We start from the raw sequence: 18,138 nt of genomic DNA, 5'->3' as shown, positions 1-18,138 counted from the left end.
TAATCCCACCTACTCAGGAGGCTGAGGCAGGAGAATCACTTGAACCCGGGAGGCAGAGGTTGCAGTGAGCCCAGATCACGCCACTACACTCCAGCCTGGGCAACAGAGCAAGACTCTGTCTCAAAAAAAAAAAACAAAAAAACAAAAAGGGACAGGATAGAGAGCCTAGAATTCAACCCACACATTGGTTTTTCATCAAGCTGCCAAAGGAATTTAATGAAGGAAAGGGTAATCTTGTCAATAAATAATGCTGGAACAATTGGATATCCACATGGAAAGAAACCTTGATTCTAACCGCTACTTGGGAGGCTGAGGTGGAAGGATCACTTGAGCCTAGGAAATTGAGGGTGCAGTGAGCTACGATTGTGCCACTGCACTCAAGCCTGGGCAATAGAGAGAGGCCATCAAAAAAAAAAAAACAAAAAAACCAAAAAACCCTACATTGAGACACTAATCACACCCACTAAAACAGCTAAAATTTAGGAGGAGCCAAGATGGCCGAATAGGAACAGCTCCGGTCTACAGCTCCCAGCGCGAGCGACGCAGAAGACGGGTGATTTCTGCATTTCCATCTGAGGTACCGTGTTCATCTCACTAGGGAGTGCCAGACAGTGGGTGCAGGTCAGTGGGTGAGCGCACCATGCGCCAGCCGAAGCAGGGGCGAGGCATTGCCTCACTCGGGAAGCGCAAGGGGTCAGGGAGTTCCCCTTCCAGGGGTGACAGACGGCACCTGGAAAATCGGGCCACTCCCACCCGAATACTGTGCTTTGCCGACGGGCTTAGGAAACGGTGCCCCAGGAGAGTATAGCCCGCACCTGGCTCAGAGGGTCCTACGCCCACGGAGTCTCGCTGATTGCTAGCACAGCAGTCTGAGATCAAACAGCAAGTCGGCAGCGAGGCTGGGGGAGGGGCGCCCGCCATTGCCCAGGCTCCCTTAGGTAAACAAAGCAGCCTGGAAGCTTGAACTGGGTGGAGCCCACCACAGCTCAAGGAGGCCTGCCTGCCTCTGTAGGCTCCACCTCTGGGGGCAGGACACAGACAAACAAAAAGACAGCAGTAACCTCTGCAGCCTTAAATGTCCCTGTCTGACAGCTGTGAGGAGAGCAGTGGTTCTCCCAGCACGTAGCTGGAGATCTGAGAACGGGCTGACTGCCTCCTCAAGTGGGTCCCTGACCCCTGACCCCCGAGCAGCCTAACTGGGAGGCACCCCCCAGCAGGGGCAGACTGACACCTCACACAGCCGGCCAGGTACTCCAACAGACCTGCAGCTGAGGGTTCTGTCTGTTAGAAGGAAAACTAACAGAAAGGACATCCACACCAAAAACCCATCTGTACATCACCATCATCAAAGACCAAAAGTAGATAAAACCACAAAGATGGGGAAAAAACAGAGCAGAAAAACTGGAAACTCTAAAAAGCAGAGTACCTCTCCTCCTCCACAGGAACGCAGTTCCTCACCAGCAACGGAACAAAGCTGGACGGAGAATGACTTTGACGAGCTGAGAGAAGAAGGCTTCAGACGATCAAATTACTCCGAGCTATGGGAGGATATTCAAACCAAAGGCAAAGAAGTTGAAAACTTTGAAAAAAATTTAGAAGAATGTATAACTAGAATAACCAATACAGAGAAGTGCTTAAAGGAGCTGATGGAGCTGAAAACCAAGGCTCGAGAACTACGTGAAGAATGCAGAAGCCTCAGGAGCCGATGCGATCAAATGGAAGAAAGGGTATCAGCCCTGGAAGATGAAATGAATGAAATGAAGCGAGAAGGGAAGTTTAGAGAAAAAAGAATAAAAAGAAACGAGCAAAGCCTCCAAGAAATGTGGGACTATGTGAAAAGACCAAATCTACGTCTGATTGGTGTACCTGAAAGTGACGGGGAGAATGGAAACAAGTTGGAAAACACTCTGCAGGATATTATCCAGGAGAACTTCCCCAACCTAGCAAGGCAGGCCAACATTCAGATTCAGGAAATACAGAGAACGCCACAAAGATACTCCTCGAGAAGAGCAACTCCAAGACACATAATTGTCAGATTCACCAAAGTTGAAATGAAGGAAAAAATGTTAAGGGCAGCCAGAGAGAAAGGTCGGGTTACCATCAAAGGGAAGCCCATCAGACTAACAGCGGATCTCTCGGCAGAAACCCTACAAGCCAGAAGAGAGTGGGGGCCAATATTCAACATTCTTAAAGAAAATAATTTTCAACCCAGAATTTCATATCCTGCCAAACTAAGCTTCATAAGTGAAGGAGAAATAAAATACTTTACAGACAAGCAAATGCTGATTTTGTCACCACCAGGCCTGCCCTAAAAGAGCTCCTGAAGGAAGCGCTAAACGTGGAAAGGCACAACCGGTACCAGCCACTGCAAAATCATACCGAAATGTAAAGAACATCGAGACTAGGAAGAGACTGCATCAACTAACGAGCAAAATATCCAGCTAACATCATAATGACAGAATCAAATTCACACATAACAATATTAACTTTAAATGTAAATGGACTAAATGCTCCAATTAAAAGACACAGACTGGCAAACTGGATAAAGACTCAAGACCCATCAGTGTGCTGTATTCAGGAAACCCATCTCACGTGCAGAGACACACATAGGCTCAAAATAAAAGGATGGAGGAAGATCTACCAAGCAAATGGAAAACAAAAAAAGGCAGGGGTTGCAATCCTAGTCTCTGATAAAACAGACTTTAAACCAACAAAGATCAAAAGAGACAAAGAAGGCCATTACATAATGGTAAAGGGATTAATTCAACAAGAAGAGCTAACTATCCTAAATATATATGCACCCAATACAGGAGCACCCAGATTCATAAAGCAAATCCTGAGTGACCTACAAAGAGACTTAGACTCCCACACATTAATAATGGGAGACTTTAACACCCCACTATCAACATTAGACAGATCAACGAGACAGAAAGTCAACAAGGATACCCAGGAATTGAACTCAGCTCTGCACCAAGCGGACCTAATAGACATCTACAGAACTCTCCACCCCAAATCAACAGAATATACATTTTTTTCAGCACCACACCACACCTATTCCAAAATTGACCATATCCTTGGAAGTAAAGCTCTCCTCAATAAATGTAAAAGAACAGAAATTGTAACAAACTGTCTCTCAGATCACAGTGCAATCAAGCTAGAACTCAGGATTAAGAATCTCACTCAAAACCGCTCAACTACGTGGAAACTGAACAACCTGCTCCTGAATGACTACCGGGTACATAACGAAATGAAGGCAGAAATAAAGATGTTCTTTGAAACCAACGAGAACCAAGACACAACATACCAGAATCTCTGGGATGCATTCAAAGCAGTGTGTAGAGGGAAATTTATAGCACTAAATGCCCACAAGAGAAAGCAGGAAAGATCCAAAATTGACACCCTAACATCACAATTAAAAGAACTAGAAAAGCAAGAGCAAACACATTCAAAAGCTAGCAGAAGGCAAGAAATAACTAAAATCAGAGCAGAACTGAAGGAAATAGAGACACAAAAAACCCTTCAAAAAATCAATGAATCCAGGAGCTGGTTTTTTGAAAGGATCAACAAAATTGATAGACCGCTAGCAAGATTAATAAAGAAAAAAAGAGAGAAGAATCAAATAGATGCAATAAAAAATGATAAAGGGGATATCACCACCGATCCCACAGAAATACAAACTACCATCAGAGAATATTACAAACACCTCTATGCAAATAAACTAGAAAATCTAGAAGAAATGGATAAATTCCTCAACACATACACCCTCCCAAGACTAAACCAGGAAGAAGTTGAATCTCTGAATAGACCAATAACAGGAGCTGAAATTGTGGCAATAATCAATAGCTTACCAACCAAAAAAAGTCCAGGTCCAGATGGATTCACAGCCGAATTCTACCAGAGGTACAAGGAGGAGCTGGTACCATTCCTTCTGAAACTATTCCAATCAATAGAAAAAGAGGGAATCCTCCCTAACTCATTTTATGAGGCCAGCATCATCCTGATACCAAAGCCTGGCAGAGGCACAACAAAAAAAGAGAATTTTAGACCAATATCCTTGAAGAACATTGATGCAAAAATCCTCAATAAAATACTGGCAAACAGAATCCAGCAGCACATCAAAAAGCTTATCCACCATGATCAAGTGGGCTTCATCCCTGGGATGCAAGGCTGGTTCAATATACGCAAATCAATAAATGTAATCCAGCATATAAACAGAACCAAAGACAAAAACCACATGATTATCTCAATAGATGCAGAAAAGGCCTTTGACAAAATTCAACAGCCCTTCATGCTAAAAACTCTCAATAAATTAGGAATTGATGGGACGTATCTCAAAATAATAAGAGCTATTTATGACAAACCCACAGCCAATATCATACTGAATGGGCAAAAACTGGAAGCATTCCCTTTGAAAACTGGCACAAGACAGGGATGCCCTCTCTCACCACTTCTATTCAACATAGTGTTGGAAGTTCTGGCCAGGGCAATTAGGCAGGAGAAGGAAATCAAGGGTATTCAATTAGGAAAAGAGGAAGTCAAATTGTCCCTGTTTGCAGATGACATGATAGTATATCTAGAAAACCCCATTGTCTCAGCCCAAAATCTCCTTAAGCTGATAAGCAACTTCAGCAAAGTCTCAGGATACAAAATCAATGTGCAAAAATCACAAGCATTCTTATACATCAATAACAGACAGAGAGCCAAATCATGAGTGAACTCCCATTCACAATTGCTTCAAAGAGAATAAAATACCTAGGAATCCAACTTACAAGGGATGTGAAAGACCTCTTCAAGGAGAACTACAAACCACTGCTCAAGGAAATAAAAGAGGATACAAACAAATGGAAGAACATTCCATGCTCATGGGTAGGAAGAATCAATATCATGAAAATGGCCATCCTTCCCAAGGTAATTTACAGATTCAATGCCATCCCCATCAAGCTACCAATGACTTTCTTCACAGAATTGGAAAAAACTACTTTAAAGTTCATATGGAACCAAAAAAGAGCCCGCATCGCCAAGTCAATCCTAAGCCAAAAGAACAGAGCTGGAGGCATCACGCTACCTGACTTCAAACTATACTACAAGGCTACAGTAACCAAAACAGCATGGTACTGGTACCAAAACAGAGATATAGATCAATGGAACAGAACAGAGCCGTCAGAAATAATGCCACATATCTACAAGTATCTGATCTTTGACAAACCTGACAAAAACAAGAAATGGGGAAAGGATTCCCTATTTAATAAATGGTGCTGGGAAAACTGGCTAGCCATATGTAGAAAGCTGAAACTGGATCCCTTCCTTACACCTTATACAAAAATCAATTCAAGATGGATTAAAGACTTAAATGTTAGACCTAAAACCATAAAAACCCTAGAAGAAAACCTAGGCATTACCATTCAGGACATAGGCATGGGCAAGGACTTCATGTCTAAAACACCAAAAGCAATGGCAACAAAAGCCAAAATTGACAAATGGGATCTAATTAAACTCAAGAGCTTCTGCACAGCAAAAGAAACTACCATCAGAGTGAACAGGCAGCCTACAAAATGGGAGAAAATTTTCGCAACCTACTCATCTGACAAAGGGCTAATATCCAGAATCTACAATGAACTCCAACAAATGTACAAGAAAAAAACAAACAACCCCATCAAAAAGTGGGCGAAGGACATGAACAGACACTTCTCAAAAGAAGACATTTATGCAGCCAAAAAACACATGAAAAAATGCTCACCATCACTGGCCATCAGAGAAATGCAAATCAAAACCACAATGAGATACCATCTCACACCAGTTAGAATGGCAATCATTAAAAAGTCAGGAAACAACAGGTGCTGGAGAGGATGTGGAGAAATAGGAACACTTTTACACTGTTGGTGGGACTGTAAACTAGTTCAACCCTTGTGGAAGTCAGTGTGGCGATTCCTCAGGGATCTAGAACTAGAAATTCCATTTGACCCAGCCATCCCATTACTGGGTATATACCCAAAGGACTATAAATCATGCTGCTATAAAGACACATGCACACGTATGTTTATTGCGGCATTGTTCACAATAGCAAAGACTTGGAACCAACCCAAATGTCCAACAATGATAGACTAGATTAAGAAAATGTGGCACATATACACCATGGAATACTATGCAGCCATAAAAAATGATGAGTTCACGTCCTTTGTAGGGACATGGATGAAATTGGAAATCATCATTCTCAGTAAACTATCGCAAGAACAAAAAACCAAACACCGCATATTCTCACTCATAGGTGGGAACTGAACAATGAGAACACATGGACACAGGAAGGGGAACATCACACTCTGGGGACTGTTGTGGGGTGGGGGGAGGGGGGAGGGATAGCATTGGGAGATATACCTAATGCTAGATGACGAGTTGGTGGGTGCAGCGCACCAGCATGGCACATGTATACATATGTAACTTACCTGCACATTGCGCACATGTACCATAAAACCTAAAGTATAATAATAATAATAATAATAATAATAAAAGAAAAAAAAAAACAGCTAAAATTTAATGGGCTGAAATAAATAACAAGTGTTGGCAAAGATGTGGATCAAATAGAACTCATACATCGCTAGTGGGAAAATAAAATGGCACAACTACTTTGGTAAACAGTTGGAAGTATATGATATTAAACATATACTGACATATAACCATCTGACCAATCAGGTATTTGCTCAAGACTAATGAAAACATATGTCTACACAAAGACTTATATTTTAAGGTTAACAGCAGTTTTATTCATAACAACCCAAAACTGGAAACAATGCAATATCCATCAGCAGATAAATAAAGAGTGTGGTACATACATACAATGGAATAACTACGCACCAATAGATATAACCTACTGATACATGCAACAACATAGATGAACCTCAAAAATATTACACTGAACAAAAGCAGACAGACACAAAAAATATAAACTACACTATATTACTATATTCTATGGTTTGAATATTTGTGTCCCTCCAAAATTCATGTTGAAACTTCATCTGCAATGCAATAGTATTAAGAGGTGGGGTCTTTGTAGGTGATTAGGTCATGAGAGCTCTTCCCTGGTGAATGAGCTTAAGCCCTTTATGAGAGGGGCTGCACACAGCATTTGCCCCCACTTTTTTTTTTTTTTTTTTGCCCATCTGCCCCTTCTACCATGTGAGGACAGTGTTCAAAGCACCATCTTCAAATTAGAAACTGGGCCCTCAGACACAAACCTGCTAGTACCTTGATCATAAACTTTTCAGCATCCAGAACTGTAAGAAATAAATTCCTATAATTTATAAATTACCCAGTCTCAGGTATTTTGTTATAGCACCACAAATAGACTTAGACACTGTATGATTCCATTACTGGAACTCTAGAAAATAAATTCTAATCTTTCTAAAAAGATAGGAAAGAGTCATTGCTTGGAGCCAGCAGAGGGGAAAGGATTGATTGGGATGGGACACATAGGAAATTGCCAGTGTGATAGAAATGTTTTGTCTCTTTATCTATGAGGATAGTGACACAAGTACATAAATGTATTAAAACCCATTGAAATATACACTTAAAACTGTTGCATTTTATTATATAAAACAATGAGTAAATAAGCTAAGTTTTTAAAAACTCAATAATGTTTCTTCCTGGAGTCAAGAATGACTATGAGGTTTCTGGCTTAGGAAATCAGATGTATGCTGTGCCACATACAGATGAGGAAACACAGAAGCAGATTTTGAAGAAAGAAAAGTTATCTGGGAAATCTTGAGCTTGAGATGTTCTTTAGAAAAATGTTCATTCAAATCTCTTCTCCATTTATTAACTGGACTGTTTGGTTTCTGTATTGAATTACAGGAGTTCTACATGTACACTGGATATCAATTCCTTATTAGATATATGACCTGCAAATAAAATAGATGTAAAGGTCGAGAGAAATAGGAATTTGGGGAAAATCAGCACATATATGGCAAGTGAATTCACGGCAGAGAATGAGATCACCCAGGTAATGTGTGTAAGGCTGAGAACAGAACCTTCAGGAGCACCAGGGATGGACAGAGACTGAGAAGAAGCCACAGTGACAGGAGGAAAACTAGGAGAGTATGATGTCACAGAAGCCAAGGCTTGTATATTACAAGGAGGAAACAACAAGATTATCCACTCAACTAAGCTACCCAGTCCTTAGTAACCCAGTGACAGCAGTTTCAGGGCAGTGGTAGTAGCAAAGGTCCAAATGCCTTGGTTAGAGGAGTCAAGGGAATATAAAGAAGTGTAGGCATTTCAACAAATAATGCTGGGATACCTGGACAGCCAAATGCAAAAGAATGATGTTTGACAGTGACTTTACATCATATACAAAAATTAAGTCAAAGATCTTAATGGCTCAAAGACCTTAATGTAATAGCAAAAACTATAAAATTCTTAGAAGAAAACATAGGAGTAAATCTTCATGACCTTGGATTTGGCAGTGGATTCTTAGATGCAACACCAAAAGCATGAGCAACCAAAGAAAAATGTAGATATATTTGACTTCATAAAAATTTAAAACTTTGTGTATTAAAAGACACTACCAAGAAAGTGAAGACAACCCACCTGGGAGAAAATATCTGCAAATCATATATCTGATAAGGGACTAGTATAAGGAATACAAAAAGAACTCCTACAACTCAACAACAAAAAAAACCCTGATTTTTAAATGGACAAATTAAAAAATTGGCAAAAAATCTGAATAGACATTTCTCCCAGGAAGATATACAAATAGCCAATAAGCATATGAAAAGGTATAACATCCTTAGTCATCAGGAAAATGCACATCAAAACCACAGTGAGTCCTGTGTTCATGTACTGGAAGACTTAATAGTGGTAAGATGTCAATACTACCCAAAGCACTCTACAGATTCAATGCAGTATCTATCAGACTCCTAATGGCAGAATTCCAGAAATAGAAAAATCCATCTAAAATGCATATGGAATCAGTGACTCAACAGCCAAAATAATCTTGAAAAAGAAAAAGTTGGAGGTCTCACACTTCTGAATTTCAAAAAATACTACAAAACTATGGTAATCAAAAAACCGTGAGCCTGGCACTCAACTCCTCCACAACAAAGGACCAAAAAAGCAAGTAGTTAACCACGTGTCAGGTAGAGCACCAAAGACAGAACACTATTCAACATGGAAGTGACAGGGAACTTCTGAGGCACAAAAGGAGCAGTAAATAAAGCAGCCAGCATGTCTTGGACTGGCTCAGAGGCAGGAGAGGAATCCCATTTCTGGGAAAAGAAAAGTCAAAGAACTGCAGGGGTCCACATTTGCAGCACAGATGCTGGCACCCACAGGGGATGCCGTCAGCCTTCACAGGCCCTGAGTCCAGTATATGGAGCTGCCTGGAATCCATGCAAATGTGTTCTTCCAGAAAGGGAATTCCACTGGACCCTACTCACATCCCAAGAAACATGCTGCTGTGGCACAGCACCATTTTAAGAGCCTAGCCCCCACCAGATTATATCCTGCCTTGGGGTCCAATAAGCCCCAGCAGTCCACATCCCTGGGCCCCCAAGAACATCCTCCCACATCCATCCAGAAGGTTGCAGTATCACAATCACCCAGCAATGCAGCCAGGTCCCCAGTACTCTGACCCATGAAGTGTCTTATATCCCAGGGAACAGGCAGTGTAGCACACCAGGGAGGCTACCTCAGGAAAAAGGGAAAAAGGGAGCCGAAGCTCCCAGAACCTGGGAGCCATCTTCCCAACACCAATGCCACCAACAAAACCTTGCCCCTTTCAGCAGGGCAACAGCATGCCTGTGGGCACCTTCAGGGGGCCTGAGGACCAGTGTGTCCATATGTGCCATCCAAGAACCTAAAGACAGGCCTGCTCCACCCACTGTCACCAGTGTTCTCCAGTGCCATCTTTCCCTCATGCCACTACTGGTGCCTATATGCTCTGTAGGGGGGCCTAACGACTGGCCCACCCCATCCAACACCACTGGTGCCCACGCACACAATCCCAAGGCCTGAACAGGCCTGCCCCACCTACCACCACCAGTGCCCACCCAAGTGCATCATCTAGGGGGCTAGAAACTGTCCCATTCATCCTGCCATAGCTACTGCCAACAGCTATGATTGCCACCTGACAGTCCAGTGTCTAGCCCACTGCTGCTACTGCCACTGCCAGCACCATAAATGCTGCCTGGGGACTTGAGGACCAGCCCACCTGGGCCCCCCACTACCAGCACTTACACCAGCTGGGGTCCTGAGGACTAGCTTGCCCAGCCCATCGCCACCACAGCTAAAGCCTGCCCATGCCACCAAAAGGCCCAGGGACTGGCCCCTCTGGCATTCCTTTCCCCAGAAAAGCCTCACAACAGCCTCAACTAACAATGGCAACTTAAGCCACTGAGGACTCACAGTGACATGGTTACATGACACCAGTTACATTGGTTACAGCTGAAATCATTGAGCCTACACTCCTGTGCTCACCAGAATCAAACCCCAAACATCCTAATCACAACCACAACTACAGATACGCCTACAAAAAAGTCTTTCCTTATGAAAGCCTATCCATAAAATTGGAAAAAGCAAGGACACAAGAAACATGAAAAAGCAAGGAAACCTGATACCTCCAAAGAGACACAATAATTCTCCAGTAACAGATTCAAAAGAAAAGGAAATCTATAAAAATGCCAGAAAAGGAATTCAAAATAATGATCTTAGGGAAACTCAGCAAGTTGCAAGGGAACACAGATAATACAAAGAAAGTAGGAAAACAATTCATGATCTGAATAAGACAGTCAGTAGAGATAGATATAGAAAAATAACCAAACAAATCCTGGAACTGAAAAATTCAATGAATAAAATTAAAAAATGCAACTGAGAGCTTCAAAAGTACACTAGATAAAGCAAAACAAAGATTTTCTGAACCTGAAGATAGGTCTTTTGAAATAACCCAGTCAGACCAAATAAATATTTAAATTCTGAGTGTTTCAGGAAAGAGAAGGGAAGAGACACAGAAAACCTATTTAGCAAAATAATAGTCAAACATTTATTAAGTCTTGCAAGAGATACAGACATCCAGATACAGGATGTTCAGTAATCCCAAAAAAGATTCAAACCAAAAAGGTCTTCTACAAGGCACATTACAATCAAATTGTCAAAAGTCAAAGACAGAATTCTAAAAACAGCAAAAGTAAAGCATCAAGTCACTTATAAGAGAATTTCCTGTTTAAAAAAAAAAAAAAAACTTACAGGTCAGGAAAGAATGGGATAATATATATTACAGTGCTGAAATTAAAAAAACTGCCAGCCAAGAATATTAAACTAAGTAAAGCTATCCTTCAAAATTGAAGGACAAATAAAGTCTTTCCCAGACAAGTAAAAACTGAGAGGAGGACCCCAGGCCCTCAGAGGAGCCTCACAGTGTGGCATTATACAGGTCCTGTGAGGGAACACCATCAAGGGTCCCTCAGGGTTGAGGAGTCGCCTCTGGCATCCCAGGACAACTAGCGATTGCACCCAAGGCAGGAGGAGCAACAGGAGGGCTGCCAAGGTCCAGTTGGAGGCTCAGGTCATGCCCACCCAGGAAATGGAACATGGAGAAAAGGATCCAGAAACTGATGAGCACAGGGAAAGAAAACCTTTTTCAGAACAGATGAGGAAGACAAAGGGGTTGATGTAGAGAACTACAAGTAATTGTAGCTGCCATTAAACGGGGTCTTGCTGCAAAAAGAAAAAGGCTTCAAAAGTATAAAAAAGCTTGCATCAACACCGAGAACATAACTGAATGTTATTTTGAGAACACAAAATGCAGAAACGGAATTATAGATATCCTATACAGTTGCTGACTTTGCTTCAAGAATACAACATAGACATGTAGAAGACTGAGGAGAGGAAGAAAAACTAATTAAAATATTTCAAGAGCAACAAAAGAAGTGGCAACAAGTTAGCATTTTTAGGAGACAGCAAATGAAAGAGATTAAGCTGCTATATGAGCAATTCATGAAGACTATCATGAAAGAACTCTTTTCAGTGAAGAAAGTCAACTTAAATCGCCAAGTTCCAAGATAAAATTGTGTCAGAGACACTGCAGCAAGAGTTGGCACTAATTCATAACTTCAGCTACACTAAACCACATGACAGTATTTGATATTCTTGTATAAATCAGTTTATTTCCTCTATCATTAGTCTGTTAAATGCCAGACCTCGTTTCTGTGGTCTACTGAATGAATCCTAGGCAGTTCTGTGAGAAAGCAGCAATTGCACAGTTATATACACGGTCTGTTAAATTTTAACATTAATGATAATTTAGTTTAAAAAAAAAAATACTGGCCAGGCACGGTGGCTCACACCTGTAATCCCAGCACTTTGGGAGGCCGAGGCAGGTGGCTCACAAGGTCTGAGGCAGGCAGATCACAAGGTCAGGAGATCGAGACCATCCTGGCTAACATGGTGAAACCCCATCTCTACTAAAGATACAAAAAATCAGCCGGGTGTGGTGGCGGGCACCTGTGGTCCCAGCTACTTGGGAGGCTGAGGCAGGAGAATGGCGCGAACCCGGGAGGCGGAGCTTGCAGTGAACAGAGGTCGTGCCACTGCATTCCAGCCTGGTGACAGAGTAAGACGCCATCTCAAAAAAAAAAAAAACAGGGAAATCATCACAACTAGATCAGCCCTACAAGAAATGCTTAAGGGAATCCTACATCTGGAAGAGAAAGACACCATACTGAGGCAGGAAATTAAAGAAAGAAAAATAAAATTAAAAAGAGAAAAACAAGCTTTCTATATTAGGCTGACTCATCCCAAAGGCAGTAACAGGCAAAGCCTGGACCCAGGCAAAGCCTCGATAACATTATCAAATAAGCAAAGGCTCAAAGGAATGTGCTCCGGAGACTCTCCCAGCACTCCCTCAACACAGGGAGAAGAAAACAAATTTTCCTTTCCCCTATGAGTAAACATATGAGTTTATATATTCCTGTTTTCTGTAACCAGTAACTTCAAGTACTCTGTTTTATCTAAGCAGCACAGTGAAGGTTGTAAGACATGCCTGAGCAGGCCTGGGCTGCGGCAGTCTGGGTGCCATAGCAAACGTTATGAGATAAGCCCATGCAAGGCTCTTTTGAGCAAGCCTAGATAACAGCCATGTGAGCTGCACAGCAAGGGTCATATGTAATCCTGGCTCATGAACCTGTCACAGTTTGATTAGCTGCCTTTGTTCTGCCTCTGTATCTTTGCTTCACACCACTGTAAGCTTGTTTCAAGCTAGCCCACCCCCTTTTAGAAGTGTGTATAAAAGTCAAGTGCTGTCTTTGTCTGGGCCCAGTTTTTGGATGTTAATCAGCTGGGTCTGAGTGCACTCAATAAAAATCCTCTTATCTCACCCCATGGTCTCTCCAGTCCTCCTTCATTCCCACATTAATACCACCCTGAACACACCCAATCTCATCTGATCTTCAGACAGGATGGTACCTACCATCATGAAAACAAACAAAGGCTTAAAACTCACTAGTAGAGCAGAAACACAAATGAGAAAAAGGAATCAAACATTATGACTATTAAAAAAACCACCAAATTGTAAAGTAAACAATACAAAAGAAGATAGGTGAAATTCCATCTCTACTAAAAATACAAAAATTAGCTGGGTGTGGTGGTGGGCCCCTGTAATCCCAGCTACTTGGGAGGTTGAGGCAGGAGAATTGCTTGAACTTGGGAGGCAGAGGTTGCAGTGAGCCGAGATCCTGCCACTGCACTCCAGCCTGGGAGACACAGCCACACTCTGTCTCAAAATAAAAAATAAAAATAAATTTAAAAGATAGGAAAAAATATATACAAGATAATCAGAAAACAAAAGCACAGGACTAAGTCCTCACCTATCAATAAAAACCCAGAATGTAAATAATTTAAATTCTCCAATTAAAATAATAGACTGGCTGAATGGATTTTAAAAAAAAAAGATTCAACTATATGTTACCTATAACAAACTCACTTCACATGTAAAAACACATAAAGACTGAAAGTGAACAGATGGAAAAAAATATTCCATGCAAATTTAAACCAAAAATGTGCAGGAGTAGCTATACTTATACATAATAGACTAAGTCAGAAAACATAAAAAGGGACAAAGAAGATCATTACATAATGATAAAGGGATCAATTCAGCAAAAGGATGTAACAATTTTAAATATATATGCACCCAATACCAAAGCACTCACATGTATAAACAAACACTATTAGAGCTAAAGAGAGAGGCAGATCCTAATACCAAAAAAGGCAGGGGATTTTAATGCTTCACTTTCAGTACTGGACAGATCATCTAGACAGAAACATCAGACTTAATCTGCATTATTGTATGTATGTGGAATACATACAAACATACATGTGGATGTGGACAACGAACCACATGGCTAAGCCATAAAAAACAATAAAACACGAAACTCAGGCAAAAAACTCCACCATCAGAGTAGAATGCTGTAACTTCCATTCAGCCCTTCAATCCCACCTTCATTGGCTGGACTGGTTTTCACAGCATCTCTCTTGCCTGAGACATCATGGCATCTCTAAGTGTATCCAAGACCTTCTGGTAGGTCTCCAGAACGTCCTGGGCAGTGGGTCTTTCTGAGGGAGTCTGACTCTTGCATGCTTTGTGAATATCAAACAAATGGAATCGGACCATATCACTCCCTTCAATGTGCCCCAGAAGGAAACCGGAGATGTCTGGGATCCTCCAAATGTCAATCTTCTCGTCATATGAGGGCATGAGATCATCGCGGAAAGGCACGTCCTCTCCATAGGGCCACAGTTGCTCTGGAGCCACAAAATCCCCATGCAGCTCCCTGTGACCGCACTTCACCAGCATCCCGGAGCTGTGGTTCACCAGGGGTAAGGCGTCCAAGTCATTTGCCAAAATGCTAAAGTTGCTTGTTAGCAGATACTGGGACAGTGTCTTCGGCAGGTCATTGGAGTCGCACATGACCCGCGTGCCCACGGGGCTGTGGTGCAGGTAATTAATGATGCTGACATAGTCCATGGCCAGCTCCAGCCTGTGCTGCCACGTGTTCACATTTTGGTACTTTGAAAGGTTTAGTGTTTCTTCCAGGTTACTCAAGGAACCTAGAGGGTGATATTCAGTAAGAATAGTGTTGTCATCCTCACAATAGCCAAGCAGCGTGACAACATGTGTGCCTTGTAGAGATTTCAGCATCTGCAGTCCATGGAGGAAATCATCTTTCATCTCCAGGCTGGTGAGCCGTGAGAGAGCAACTTTGTGCTCCTTCCACTCAGACAGAAAGACCTGCAACAAAGCCATAGAGAACATCAGGCCTGAACTCTCACCTAATTTAGTGACCAAAGAACAACAAATATCTTTTAAGTGGCAGGTGTTCTGCAGAAAATACAGAAATTAACAAGGTGCAGACCCCATCGTAGAGCTGCTCTCCGTCTAGTTATGAAGAGAGACCGATGAGCAAACACAGCATTCAGCAAGGCAAGTGCCACATTAGTGCGTGGAACCTCAGGGCAGGAAGTGATTGCCTCTGGGCAGGACACTGAGAGCTGCTGCAGAGAGTGCTGGAAGGCATTGGGAAGCTGGTCTCATAGAACGAGGGGGACCTGCAGATTCGATGTGGGGCAGGGGAGTGCTAGCTCAGGAGGGAAGACTCCATATAACTGCATGGCAGGGAGGAGTGGCAAGTAGACTGCCAGTTCCAATGGACCACCGCACAGTGGGTGGGGAGGAAGAGGAGGCAGGGGAGTGGACTGGAAAAGTGGGTAAGTGTGGAGACCCCGAAAAGCCTGCATGAGGGCGTAGAGCTCTGCCTATCACATGTAACAATGTTACTCATTAATTTTAAAAGGTGGCATAGTAAATCACAAATAGGAATATTTATATGTAAGAAAAACGTTTTTACATGTTCTGTGGTTTGGTGTTACTTCAGCTGTAAAGGCAGGAGCTGAAATGCTACATAAACACGAGACCTTCTCATAGAGTCCACAGCTAATAGAAGAGCAAGTGCACATTTCTGCCTTGGATTTCCACCTTTCATTTGCTTGCAGGAAGCACTGTAATTAAAGAAAGAACCTCTGATCTTTTGCTTAAATCCCAAGAGAAGGCACAAGATTACAAAAGAGAAAGCAGGCTCAGGACTCAGGGGATTCCTGCCCCAGGCTCATTCTGCAAGCAGTGTGCCATGTCATCGTTCAAATAAAGGTTATTGTTTCCAAATCAGTTTTTCGCATTATTTATCAAGAGACTCTAACATCTAAATCTAAGGCAATAATCGGAAATAGGTAAGAAGCTCCAGGAATAAAAATCTAACATTATTTATAAAAGCATAAACTGAAACTTATCAAAAGATGGCAGCAGCATGATCAACATAGTGAGAACCCATCTCTACAAAACATTTTTTAGAAACTAGCAGGGTGGGCCAGGCGTGGTGGCTCACACCTGTAATCCCAACACTTTGGGAGGCCAAGGCGGGTGGATCACCTGAGGTCAGGAGTTCAAGACCAGCCTGACCAACATGGAGAAACCCTGTCTCTACTAAAAATACAAAATTAGCCAGGCGTGGTGGTGCATGCCTGTAATCCCAGCTACCTGGGAGGCTGAGGCAAGAGAATCACTTGAACCCGGGAGGCAGAGGTTGTCGTAAGCCAAGATCACGCCACTGCGCTCCAGCTTGGGCAACAAGAGTGAAACTGTCTCAAAAAAAAAAAAAAAAAAGAAATTAAGAAACTAGCAGGGTGTAATGGAGCGTACATGTACCCCCAGCTACTCAGGGGAGGCTGAGGTGGGAGGATCATTCAAGCCAAGGTGGTCGAAACTGCAGTGAGCAATAATCACATTACAGCACAGCTGGGTGACACAGTGAAAACTTATCTCAAAAAAACAAAAACAAAAAAAAATATATATATATACACATACACCTATCATGTGGTCACCAAAATGTATATATTTATAGAGTTATAACAGATAAAAGTAATGGTACGGCTGGGTGCAGTGGCTCACACCTATAATCCCAGCACTTTGGGAGGCCAAGGCAGGCAGATCACCTGAGGTCAGGAGTTGGAGACCAGCCTAGCCAACATGGCAAAACCTAAAACCTAAAACCTCTACTAAAAATACAAAATTAGCCGGGCATGGTGGTGCATTCCTGTAATCCCAGCTACTCAGGAGGCTGAGGCAGAAGAGTAGCTTGAACCCCAGGAGGTGGAGGTTGCGGAGAGCCAAGATCGCGCCATTGCACCTCCAGCCTGGATGAACAAGAGTGAAACTCCATCTCAAAAGAAAAAGCAATGTTACAAATGAGAAGTATACAAAACCGTTTATATAATATTGTTCCAACTGCATAAAACGGGACAAATTTAAATTACAGCACATGGAAATCAAAGGAAATATGCTAATGCCTTAGTTGTCTTTATGTGGTAAGATTCTGAGTGATTCTTTTTTCCTTCATGTCTTTTGGTGTTTTCCAAGATGAACATACATTACTTTTACAACTTAAATTTTTTAACTCAAAAATATACAAAATTTCAGAAAAACTGGCATTGGGAACTTAAAAAAAAAAAAAAGAAAAAGAAATATTATATAAAATGGAGGTGGACCCAAGGACCATGAAGATCTTTTCTGGATCTAAGAAGGGAGGTTCATTATGGAAAAACCCAGATAATTTTGATTGGCTCATAACATTCAAACGAAAACTCTTTCAAGACTCTCTAATCCTCATATTTGAGAAATTTCACTAAGGATAATAATTTCTATTAAAAAGCCGTTTTTTGGCCGGACACGGTGGCTCACGCCTGTAATCCCAGCACTTTGGGAGCCGAGGCAAGAGGATCACAAGGTCAGGAGATCGAGACCAGCCTGGCCACATGGTGAAACCCCATCTCTACTAAAAATACAAAAAAAAATTAGCTGGGCGTGGTGGCGCGTGCCTGCAGTCCCAGCTACTCGGGAGGCTGAGGCAGGAGAATCACTTGAACCCGGGAGACAGAGGCTGCATTGAGCCAAGATTGCACCACTGTACTCCAGCCTGGTTACAGAGTGAGATTTAATCTCAAAAAAAAAAAAAAAAAAAAAAAAAAAAAAAAGCCATTTTTCACTCTGGCTGCTACATGCACTAAAAATTTCCTAAATTTTAAGGACTAGATAAGGCCACATTC

General features: G+C 42.0%; 1 protein-coding gene across 3 annotated transcripts in view; it reads right to left on the bottom strand.

The window, feature by feature from the left end:
- Nucleotides 1–6,735: 6,735 nt before the first annotated feature.
- POMK (protein O-mannose kinase) overlaps nt 6,736–18,138 on the bottom strand; it is a 46,386-nt gene continuing 34,983 nt past the window's right edge. For all 3 annotated transcript variants that reach the window (XM_054499790.2, XM_063668736.1, XM_054499793.2), the window contains one exon: nt 6,736–15,271. In XM_054499790.2, coding sequence (XP_054355765.1) covers nt 14,501–15,271 — 771 coding nt within the window. In that variant the 3' untranslated portion in view covers nt 6,736–14,500. The remainder of the gene's footprint in view (nt 15,272–18,138) is intronic.

This window comes from Pongo pygmaeus, chromosome 7 (genome assembly GCF_028885625.2).
Source record: "Pongo pygmaeus isolate AG05252 chromosome 7, NHGRI_mPonPyg2-v2.0_pri, whole genome shotgun sequence".
Taxonomy (NCBI): Eukaryota; Metazoa; Chordata; class Mammalia; order Primates; family Hominidae; genus Pongo; species Pongo pygmaeus.
The sequence above is the reverse complement of the archived record's forward strand: the minus strand, read 5'-3'. Positions and strand labels throughout refer to the sequence as shown.